The following is an 11564-nucleotide window of genomic DNA, read 5'->3' as shown; positions in this document are numbered from 1 at the left end:
CAACATGACTTACAGAGGCTGTTCATGTGGCCACACATGAACAAGATTAAAGATTAATTTAAAAAGATTATTTATGCATACAGAGCTGGGGTACAGGCCAGAGGTGCAGGGGCGGTGTGAGGATTCACCAGAGACAGAGTGGGGTGCAGAACAGGCTGACCAATGAAGTACACTGCTGAGGGGAGCAGCGGGCGGGTCAGGAGAGGTCTGCAGCACCATGTGGCCACCTCTGGGGCTGGGGATGGAACTCATGCTGAAGTGGCTTTAGCTTCTTAGTGCTGCACTTTAACCTCTGCACCACAAGGGAGGGCCCACGACTACACTTTTAATGGAAATCTACTATCTACTGGGGTGCTGGGAATCCTCAGGAGAGCTGGGGGATGGAATGGGGAAAGGTAACTGAGGGTTCCTGTGAGGTACAGACAGGGGTCTGGCCTCCACAGAGCCCAGTGGAGAGTGGTCAGGTTAGATTTCACTTTTTAAAAAAAGATTTTATTTAAATTATTAATGCATACAAGAGCTGGGGTGTAGGCCAAACTTGTGGAGTGGAAGTGGGCATGGTGGTGAAAGGCTTTACCAGAGACAGAATGGGGATCTGTTGAAATTCACTGCTGAGGGGAGCAAGCGGGAGAGACAGGAGAGGTCTGCTACATCTAGACTTCATTTGTATATATAAATGTAAAATTACAATGATGATAAGTATTACAAAAAAAGAAAGTGGGACAAATAGCTAAAAGGTTGTATGTAAAGGTTAACTGTTCTGGTTAGGAAGGTCAGAGAGGGCATCCGTAAGGAAGGACGGCTCCTGGCATGACACGTAGACCTTAACTAAGTTGAGTGAACTATTGATAGCATGTGTTCTTGATACGGGAAAAGAGAATGGAAAATGTCCTAAGCTGAGAAGCAGCATGGCCTGACATGGTCAGTGAAGCTGAAATTTCAGAGGAGGTGGGGTAATATGACCGGAAGAAAAAGATAATTCTCCATGTGGTGAAACATGGGTTGGGTGTGGATAGTCTATTTGGTGACTGCACTGCTGCACAGGATGGACAATAGCTAGTAATACTACTTATAATTTCAATGAAAATGGAAATAACTCCATAATGCTAATCAATAATGGACTGGTTTAATAAATTATAGCAAGTAAAGATAACAGGCTGCTATTCCACTGGAAAACGGAACTAGCAATGCAACATGACTTACAGAAGCCATTCATGTGACCACTAGCACATACTAAATGGGAATCTACTCTCTATTCCTGGCACTAGGGATCCTCAGGAGAGCTGGGAGGTAACCTGGGGGCAGAGATAAGCTATGTGAAAATATACTACTATGCATATCTCTCCAGGATATACTGTTGAACAAAAAAAGCAACAGAGGAAACTGCGTACCTGCGTTGTTCATATGCTGTTGTTTCTCTGAAAGAGGCAGGAGAGGTCTAAGTATCTCTCTCTATATATATATACATCAATGGAAATAACTACAAGTAATACCCTTAATGATAAAAAAATACTAATCACTTTGGAAGATGTTATTGGATGAACTAATTATTACTAAAATTATGTAAATAAAGAGAAATAATTGTATTTTTATCTTTTCTATTCTTGTACTTAGGTTAAACAAGTGACAATAATATTTCCCCTAATAGTAGTCTTCCAACTTTCAAATGAAGAAATAATAATAGGATTATAATATTATTTCCAACTATTAATGAATTTAATGGATCTGATAATGATCATCATGTCTGTTAAGATAACAATGAAAGAACATAAGATCATCAAGCTGTATATTTGTGGAAAATAAACAAATAAAAATCCCTGTAGTTTAAATCGAACTACTGTTATGCAGAAAATTCAAGATTTAGAAGACCATGCATGCTAAGAAACACAGTGGGGATGCAAAGCACAAAAATTAGACTTTTGAAACTGCAGAGCAAATGTTTCTTATACTATTATTTTAAAAAGGTTTGAAATTTCCCTTAGTAAAATGCTAGAGAATAATAAAAATAGGAAAACACATCTTATTTGTTGAGTGCTTATTATTTAAACACTCATGCTGTATGTGAAGTAAGTGAGAAATGAGGAAATCATAAGGTTTAACCATAAGATAGTTAAGCATATAAATTATGGTATGGGCTTCAAAAGCAGATAATCTGATTTCAACAACCTAGTTTCTAACCCATACTCTACTACCTCTCAAGATGATAGTGTCACCTCTCAAGATAATGGAGAGAAGGGGATGAATTGAAGACACACTACAGAGGTGAAATTGACCTTACGCCAAATGAATTGCTCCTAGAACTAAAAGTCAGGAAGGAGTCCAAGATACTCGTCCATAAGATCTCTGGCTTGTTTTATAGGATAGATGGGGATTTTGTTAGCTGAAATAGGAAAGGTGAAAAAGGATCAGGGATGGACAGCAAAGAGGGTTGGGGTCTGAAACATGTTGAATTTGAAATGCCTCAGGGACATCGAGGCAGTGACAAGTGACAGTAGGCAATACAGATATGATCACTTTTCCCTTTCCTCCTCCTCCTAAGAATGAGGATGGTTGGGGCAAGAGTCTACTTTTCTAGTTTTCAGTGTCAATTCTTATTGCAGAGATGTCAGTAGTTTTATCTAAGCTGATGTACTTACAAATTTTACAAGGGTGTTTTTACTTCATTGTCTTGAGAAAGTGGGAGAAAACAGGTCAATTCATCAACCATGCCTTAAATGCTTCCCATGTTGCAAGTGCTAGTTTTAGGTACTGATACTTTATATCATATACTGTAGACAATTACTTTCACAGTTATATATTATTCCACTATACAGTTGGAAGAGACTGAAGATGAAAACGAATAAATCATTTGGCCCAAAGTTAGAAGCTGCACGGTAGCAGTCAACATTTCTAGTTTATGTTCTCCCAATATATCTGTTTCTCAAAGTGTGGGTGGTGACTTTGGTAGTTCGCCATCATGGCATTTAGTCACACTGACTCACACAGTAGGAAAGCTCTTCTGTTGTTATTTTCATCCAAACTTCTGTTATGACATGGAGAACAACTCTGAGGTGCTAGTATACCTTTAACACCTCTCGAAACACTTGCTAATCTTCTAGCTTAACTTTGGGTACACTTCAGGCTCAAAGACTTAAGCAAACAGAAACAGCATGTGGCAGGAATTTAATCACACACTGTTATTTTCATTGTTTATTCTTTTTTAAAAAAATATTTATTTATTCACACAGAACTGGGGTGCTGGTCAAAGGTACAGGAGCAGTGAGAGGATTCACCAGCAACAGAGTGGGTAGCAGAATAGGCAGAATGACAAAGTACACTGCTGAGGGGAGCAGCAGGTGGTCAGGAGAGGTCTGCTGCACCATGTGGGTCACTTCTGGGGCCGGGGATGAACTAGGACTGAAGCTGCCACAGTGTACTTGCAGTGCTGCGCTTTAAACCCTTTGTACCACCAGGGAGGGCCCTTCATTGTTTATTCTTCAGGATATTCTCTATGTGCAATTGATAGTAGCTTTTGCACATTTATACATCAATAAAGAACTTCATAAAAGTTAGAGCTGAAGATAACTGACATAAATGTAAGTAACAGCGTTTCAGAGAAAATGAGGGAAAAGTCACTCAAAGAGGCTGGGCTCCAAGAGCTGACCTTTGGAAAACAGTGTTCCTCAACCTATCTTCCTCACCTTAAGGGTGTTGGTGGTAGCCTTACCTTTCTCCAGCAACCCAATGCCTTCTTTTCTTTTCTTTTTTTTTTAAGATTTATTTATTTATTCATACAGAACCAGGGTACAGTACAGAGATGCGGAAGGTGAGAGACTTCACCAGAGACCGAGTGGACAGCAGAACAGGCAGATTGACGAAGTACACTGCTGGGGGGAGCAACAGGCCGGCGGGTCAGGAGAGGTCTGACTGCCTCGCCATGTGGATCTCCTCTGGGGCAGGCGGGGATGGAACTCATGGATAGAACTCATACAGAGTGGCTTTTGATTCTTAGTACAGTGCTTTAACCCACTGCGCCACCAGGGAGGGCCCCAATGCCTTCTTTTCAAAAAAGAAGTCCTATTACCATCTTACTTGGGGACTTTGTCACTTTTTACTGATGAGCAGAACTCACCAAGTGCTATGGGCGAGACATCTTTACTTCCCATTCACTGGCTGGCAGTTAGGACAGAGCGCTAGCCTTTGGCTGCCCACTCTGTCCCCCATGTCAGGGATTCAGGAAAGAGCTGCAAGCAGAGTACATCACTGGTAAGTCAGGGGGTTAACAGCTAAGCCAGTGGGCTATTTTGGAAATCTTAGCATATTAAAGTAATTGGCTATTATTAACATGTATTTCAGTATTTAAATTATATCGATTATGCTAATGCCCACCTAGTCTTTTATGATGATTTACACATTTTGTTTCTTCACCACTATCATCCCTTTCCTGGGACAGAAGCTGCATGTTTGTGGGAAATGGTTGTAGATGGGCTGCTTTTAAACATTTTTATGAGTTGTCCTAAACACACACAAGGGCAGTAAAAATTCCTTATACTACATGTATTTTAAAAGACATCATCATCAGGTAAGATAATTTTGCTCATGTGTTCCCCAAGGTATTGAAAATTACATTATAGTCACTGTAATCCTGCTGGGTAGAGGCAGAATATTCTCTTTATTCTTTGTTATGCCTAATACTATCTGTTCAGCATATTAAGGAAAGAAATCTGTATCTAGAATAATGCAGCTGTATTCTTCTCATTTCCCATAAGCGCCACAAAGCCAGTACTTTTCATCATTGGGCCTTGCAAAATAGGGGTCAAAGCCTGAAGAACAGAAGGCTTAGGTTTTGCATCTCTGACGTATTCTTTAAGTAAAGGTGGTGAAAATGTCTCCCTAAATTCACAAGGTCAAAGAAAGTCAGGTTCGTCTTCCTGGGCGGGGTACCCTCAGTAGCACTTCTGCTGTAGCTATCATGTCTCCTGAAACCTGGCTTCTTCCAAGACTAGGTACCAGGCAATGGCCTGACTCGGGCAGCTCAGGCAAGGTAAACACCCCCACTCAGATAGAGGACACCCACACCATTCTGCACCAGAGTGGATGTAGAGCAAGCAGTGTGTGTTTGGAGACTGCAGGTTGGGACTATTTTCCCCTGCACGGCAGCAGCACCGTCGTTAGATCCCCTCAGCCCCTAGACTCACAGCCCTGCCCAGACCATTGTCCGCACACCTCGTCCTTCCAGCTTCCGGGCCGCGGGCGAGATGATTTGCTGCAGATGACATCAGCTCTGGGCCAACGGCTGTAAGAGCGAAGGCAGCCACCGCGTGAGGCTGTGCCGGGTGGTCCTTTCCTCCTCCTCCCCAGCTTCCAGCCTAGTCCCCATATAAAAGCGCCACCGCCTCCCCGCCCTCTCTCACTCCCCGCTCCTCTCCGTTGCGCGCTCTCGGAGAGGGCGGAGGGGAAGGTGGCGCGCAGCGCCTGGAGGAGGGGGGACGCAGGGGGCGGAGCGGAGACAGCACCTTCGGAGATAATCCTTTCTCCTGCCGCAGAGGAGAGCAGCGGCCGGAGCGGGACACTTCGCCGAGGCATAGAGGGCCGGCAGGATGGCGACCGTGGTGGTGGAAGCCGCCGAGCCGGAGCCGTCCGACAGCATCGCCAACCCGGTGGCGTCTACTTCGCCTAGCCTGTCGCACCGCTTCCTCGACAGCAAGTTCTACTTGCTGGTGGTCGTCGGTGAGATAGTGACTGAGGAGCACCTGCGGCGCGCTATCGGCAACATCGAGCTGGGTAAGAGGCCCCGAGACCCCAAGGGACGTGCTGGGGGAGACGCGCAAATGCGACCCCACCCAGGGCGCGGCGGCCACCGTCTCGCCCCGCACCCACACCTCTTCCTCTTTGCCGCACTCCGTCCGGACTTTTCTGTTCTGGGCTATTTCCGTAGAATAATGCGATTTACTAGATTTAACACCCAATGGGACAGTCTCTTCTAACGTTGAGTTATCTGTCACCAAGCTGGGTCCTCCGATCGGAGCTGGTCACAGCCTCTTCCGCTAAATGAAATGCAGGTGTCAGAGGAGCAAAGGTCCTAATAGAGCCTCAACCGCAGGAAGGAAAGTGGCGGGGGGATGGGGATGGACCTGATGCAACCATTCCTTTCAGGTCCCTCTTTTCCCCCGCAAAATACTGGCACCTACCTCCCCACCCCTGCCGGCTGAGACACAGTGCTGCCAAGGTCCGCGTGGGAATCATCCTCACTACGGCCACTTCAATCCCCAAGAAATGCCTTTTTCTGGCTTACAACATCCCGATCTTTTTTCTTTCCTCGGAATGACTAGGCTAGTCCTAGGGCCACACCCGCTCCACCCCCCAAGTCCCCCTCCCCCTCAGGACGCAGAGATGGAGAACCGCCTGAGCTCGGTTCCCAGACGGCGGCCGCCTCGCTACCGCCCTTGGGGCCTTGGCTGCGCTTTCTGAAAGGACAATGGAACCCCCAAGTTGCGGGCTGGGGCTTTCTTTTAAAAGTCCCAGCCTTGGGAGTAAAGGCTTGGGGAAAGTAGGGGGTCGGCGGGCTAGGGCCGCGCCTCGCCCGCTGCGTTCTGTAGGAGCGCAGAGGCCGAATAGCGGTTCTCGGGGAACACTGGGCGGGGCCGTGAGGGTCCGGCGGGAGCGGCCTGGGGCGCGGACCGACCGGCTCCCTTTCCCCACCCGGGTGCCGCAGTGCCCCCACACACCCGCCCGCCGCACCTCACTGCGGCGCCCCTATTGGGGCCCAGTGTGCGCCCCGCCGTGGCCTCGGATTTGGGGAGCTGCATGTCTCCACCTATCCTTGTGCCCGGCTTTGTTGCGCGCGAGGTTCCCCGGTGGGTAGCTCTGGCCTTTGCCTTTCCTTTCACCCCCGGCGACCCGGCCCTCCCCGCGCCCCGGACAGAGGTCGCCGGGCCCCTCCGCAGCCCCAGCCTGCGCTCCCGTCCCGCCCGGCAGTCCCGCGGCGGCTCAGCCGGGAGACACCGGCTGGTGGGCGTGGTGCAGTCCGCACTGCGGTCTCTACGGCAGCCCGAGGCGGACAAAGGGCGTTCACGTAGCCTTCGCTCCCGCTCCCGTAGCCCGCCCCCCGAAGTAGAGGGCGAAAGAAAAACCTTATTTTGGATGAAAAAAAATTAAACGCCTGTCTTTTCTCTCTGCGTTTGGGAACGACCACTTGTCCCTAGAACAAAAGGCTGTAGGTGGGGACTGGAGTTACAGACCTGGTTCTTTTGTTTAACTTTAAAGCACTGATTTTCCTTTTCAGCTGAAATAAAATGTGAGTTATTTTATTCGCAAAAATTCAAGAAATAGAGGTTTCAATTGTGAAATGCCAATAACCCTTTCTTTTAAAACTAGAGGCCTTTAGCCTGACCTGTTCTAATTTAGTTTCTTTGCACATTGTCGCCTTGGAAAATTTCACACGTATTGACTTTGGGTGTGGCTGCTGTAGGAATCAATGACTTTGGATTAAATATACATATTATATATATATACATATATATATTAGGAATTCATAATACACTAGAAAGTGCTTTTTGTATCTGTAGCATTCTCATAACCATGAACCCCATTTTAGAGATGGGGGCACAGAGAACCTGGACGGATAAGGCGACCAGTTCAAGGTCACACCATTCATAAGTGACAGAAGTGCCAGCACTGCAGCATCACTGGCTTTCTGGCCCTGTAACGATGTTAGTGCAGGACAGGCTAAGATCAGAGGAACATCAAACACAGCAATTTTCAGAGCCTGCCTTTGTACAGATATCCATTTGTGGGCAGCGCCCCATGCAGGGAGATGATCAGCAGCCACCTTCGCCCATAATTATCTTCCTGCTTTGTTACTCTGCTGATCATCCTTTTAGTTCCCTATTCCTCAGGGGGTTTATTCAGCTGCTTCTGATTCAGGATAACATGGATGCATCCGAGTGTTGCTGCAAAGTGCTCTCTGCTAACACTGAATGGGAAAGTTCAGATATTTCTTCTTTTTTAAAATTAAAAATAAATACTGAAATATTACATAGAAAGGAAAAGGCACTGATGAAAAGACGAGGAGCTTGGTGAATTTTCACAAGATGAACATACCTGTGTCTGCCTGATTAAGAAACAGTTCATTACTAGAATCCCAGAAACCCACTCATGTTCCCTTGTCAATCACCATGCCTTCCTGATCTTTAATTCCCTAATGTGGTCAGGTTTCTGCACAGATCTCCGAAATGGCTGTATTGATCCCATTAAGAATCAGCCTAGTGAGTGAGCAGAGCCATTTCCTTATGCACAGTAACAGATGCTGCAGTTTCCTCTGGAGATTGCTCTCCTGGGTCCTGAGGTTCTCTGCGCCAGCTCTAGCTGCAGGCCATTCAGTGCTAAGTGAAAGTACCACTCCCTGGCCTTCAGACCATCTGAGCTAGGACTTAGCAACAGGGCTGGCCACTGAGTTTCCCTCTGCCTGACCTGCTGCCGCCTCAGCCTTCAGGGATGAGCTGGCCTCCTCCAGAGGTCACTCTGGTACCACTGCTGTTGCTGCTGGTGCCTGTGGGCCATTTTGTGTGAAGCAAGATGGAAGCTCTAGGGGGTTGGCTCTGATTGCAGAGCTGGGAAAGCAGCTCCGCATCTATTATTCTTGCTTCCCTCCCTTCTGAACTGAAACTCTGTGGCTTTGGAGACCCTGGTCACTTGAATATTTGCAATCCAAATACCCAGGGCTCTTTGGGAAGCCTAGAAAATAAATCTGTAGGAGGATGTCAGTAATGCAGTATACTTACATGCCTGACACATTCCAATATGGATGCTTAATAAATGCTTCTTGAAACCAAGGAAGAATGATGGTCATTCTTGACTGTATTCAAAAATATTCATGTAAGGTTTGGTCGTTTCACTCAAATTTCAAGCAAAAGTTTTTCCTTTTGCTTTATGTAATTAGTTATACAGGACTTGATGTGAAACCACTGTTGTTACCCCCATCTGCTACTCCTTGGTATCTCCTCTGTTTTGTTTTCTTTTTAAAGATTTATTTATTTATTCATACAGAACTGGGGTACAGGCCAGAGATGTGGAGGGTGAGAGGATTCACCAGGAACAGAGTGGGGAGCAGAACAGGCAGATCGATGAAGTACACTGCTGAGGGGAGCAGCGGGCGGGTCAGGAGAGGTCTGCCACGCCATGTGGTCACCTCCCATGCAGGCGGGGATCGAGCTCATGCGGAAGTGGTTCTAGCTTCTTAGTGCAGTGCTTTAACCCGCTGCGCCACCAGGGAGGGCCAGTACCTCTTCTGTTTAACTCTTACTGTGAACTTGACAGACATTAACTTTTTTTTAGCAGAGTTGTACCTTCTTAAATTTATTTTAGGACCTGGATTACATCCATTTATGCCTTGAAAATGGAATTCTAGACTGTTGTGAAAGGAGTTTTTATCATGGCTTTATTAAAAAAACAACAACATGTAATGATTACTAAGTGTCAGTATGATACTTTCAATGACTGCCTAAGAGTATTCACTGTCCTCTCCTTAATGTTGGAAATCAGCAGGATCTCCTCAAAGACAGATGTGTGTAACATCTCTGGCCCTGGAGTTTCAGACAAGCTTAGCGGATTACATTGTACCTTTCTGTTGTCACTTTATCGAATGCCTTCAGTCAAAGATGGCTATAAGAACCTAGGAAAGGTTTTAATAGGGGGAAGAAACTTCAACAAAATGGTGGGAGTTAAAAGAAGTGTTGGTTAGTGTTAAAATTTATCATATTCATCTTTATTTTTCAAAGTCAAAAGACAGATGGATTTCTGCTTGCACCGCTTAATTGGCATTATCTACTAGAGTTCTGGATCCATGCTGAAATATAAGCCAGTTCCCAGACTTAAGGTCATTGAATTGCTGATTCATTGTTAATCTTCTCTAAGGATTTACTTAAAAAAAAAAAATCTAACTTTTATGTCAGTGAGTAGTGATTAGATATCACTTCTTTTGTTTGTTTCTACTATGAACCAGCCCAAAAACCTAAATTATGTATCATCAGTGCTTTGCAATGAAGAGCTATGCATGTAAGGTATTTGTTTTACACAAAGCTATGTATTGTGAATTTATCAAGTTGTTGTCTTATCAAAAAGGAATAAAAAGCAAATTGAAGGTTGTTGTTAGGTCAAGGGAAAAAAATAGAGGAGTCTTATTTTTTCTTGAGAAATAATCTTTTTTTTAAATAAATCCTTCTTGAATTTGACATTCCTTTGTTTTAGTTCTGTTTCTTATAGTTTTAATTTGACTTTAACTCACTTTTCAGCAGTTTAACAAATAGAGTCTTATGGGTATAGGTTAACCATTTAGGCACTTGCAAAAAATTTTCAAAAGCCTAGTTTCACAGGGACCAAATGAAGCACATAGAAGAAAATCAATATGTCAAAGATTCAAGTAACTGCCATTAGAACTTCTGTGCCGTTTCAACACGCAACACATGGCCATGTCTCTGCTTTCTTCTATTTATTGTCTCTCTTAGGAATATAGATTTTAGCCTTTAAAGAGGAGGTGCTTTTATTTTTCATTTTGGTTTCCTTAAACTACCCTGCAAAATGCTTGCTTGAGCTTAGTGAGCCCTCACCTGTAGACAGTAGGGAGCCTCTCTTCCTTACTGCCCACTTGTCATGATGACACACCCACTTCTCTCTTTGTTCATCTGTAAACTTCACATGCACTGTAGTAGGCCTCTACACACTGATACACCCTGCGATCAAAACCCGAAGACGGAAAGATCCTTTGTTGGCCATTAACTGGAAAAAAGGAAAAAAGGGTCACCAGAGAGATCACTTATTACCACAACTGGGCTACCCCCCAGATGAGGCAGGATACCCAGTGGGTATCTCAGGATACCCACTTCCCAGGGGCCCATGGGTTGAACAAGGGAGGTTCATTTCCAGCTGATGGCATTGTTCTACACCCAACTGCATACGTCACCTAAGGGCACAATCTCCATAGACTACAGGGGAGAAACAAGGCCTTTGGGGAAAGATTGATGAACATATTTTGGGGGGATAATCAGAAAAAGGAATAGAGACTTACATGTTTTCCGTAGGCCCCATCAGAGACCAGGATGACCTGTTTCTGAAACACTCTTCAGAATTTCTTAACAGAATTTCTACCCCAGCCATGAACTGAGGGAGGGAAAAATGTAGGCAGGACCAAAGAAGATCATTTTTTTTCTATGGAGAGATACATAAGCCTACTAAATGCAATATCAACCTTCATTGAGAAATATTGTTTCCCTTACCGATAATCATCCAGTAGAAGGTACAAGTAATTACAAAGTATTTTATTTCTAAAATGATACAGATAGTGGCTTAGCTCCAAAACTTTCCTTTCCAACTAAAATAACCAGTAAGTCCATTGTAACCTTTATTTTATAAGTGTTAGTAGTGATTATACATTATTAAGAAATAATTTCACTGGAAATTGCTCTCTTGAAAAGAGAACCATAGGACTTTCATTTCATTAAGTGTATAAATGAGAAGTATTTTTTTTATCAGCTGTTTACTAGTGTGACTTAAAAATTACTAGGTTTTTTCTTTTCTTTTCTTTCTTT

General features: G+C 44.6%; 1 protein-coding gene across 1 annotated transcript in view; it reads left to right on the top strand.

Moving 5' to 3' along the window:
- Nucleotides 1–5351: 5351 nt before the first annotated feature.
- Nucleotides 5352–11564, top strand: part of MAP1B (microtubule-associated protein 1B) — a 94744-nt gene continuing 88531 nt past the window's right edge. The window contains exon 1 of the mRNA XM_004678221.2: nt 5352–5763. Coding sequence (XP_004678278.1) covers nt 5580–5763 — 184 coding nt within the window. The 5' untranslated portion in view covers nt 5352–5579. The remainder of the gene's footprint in view (nt 5764–11564) is intronic.

This window comes from Condylura cristata, unplaced genomic scaffold (genome assembly GCF_000260355.1).
Source record: "Condylura cristata isolate star-nosed mole 26May11 unplaced genomic scaffold, ConCri1.0 scaffold00007, whole genome shotgun sequence".
In the NCBI taxonomy this organism is placed as follows: Eukaryota; Metazoa; Chordata; class Mammalia; order Eulipotyphla; family Talpidae; genus Condylura; species Condylura cristata.
The sequence above is the reverse complement of the archived record's forward strand: the minus strand, read 5'-3'. Positions and strand labels throughout refer to the sequence as shown.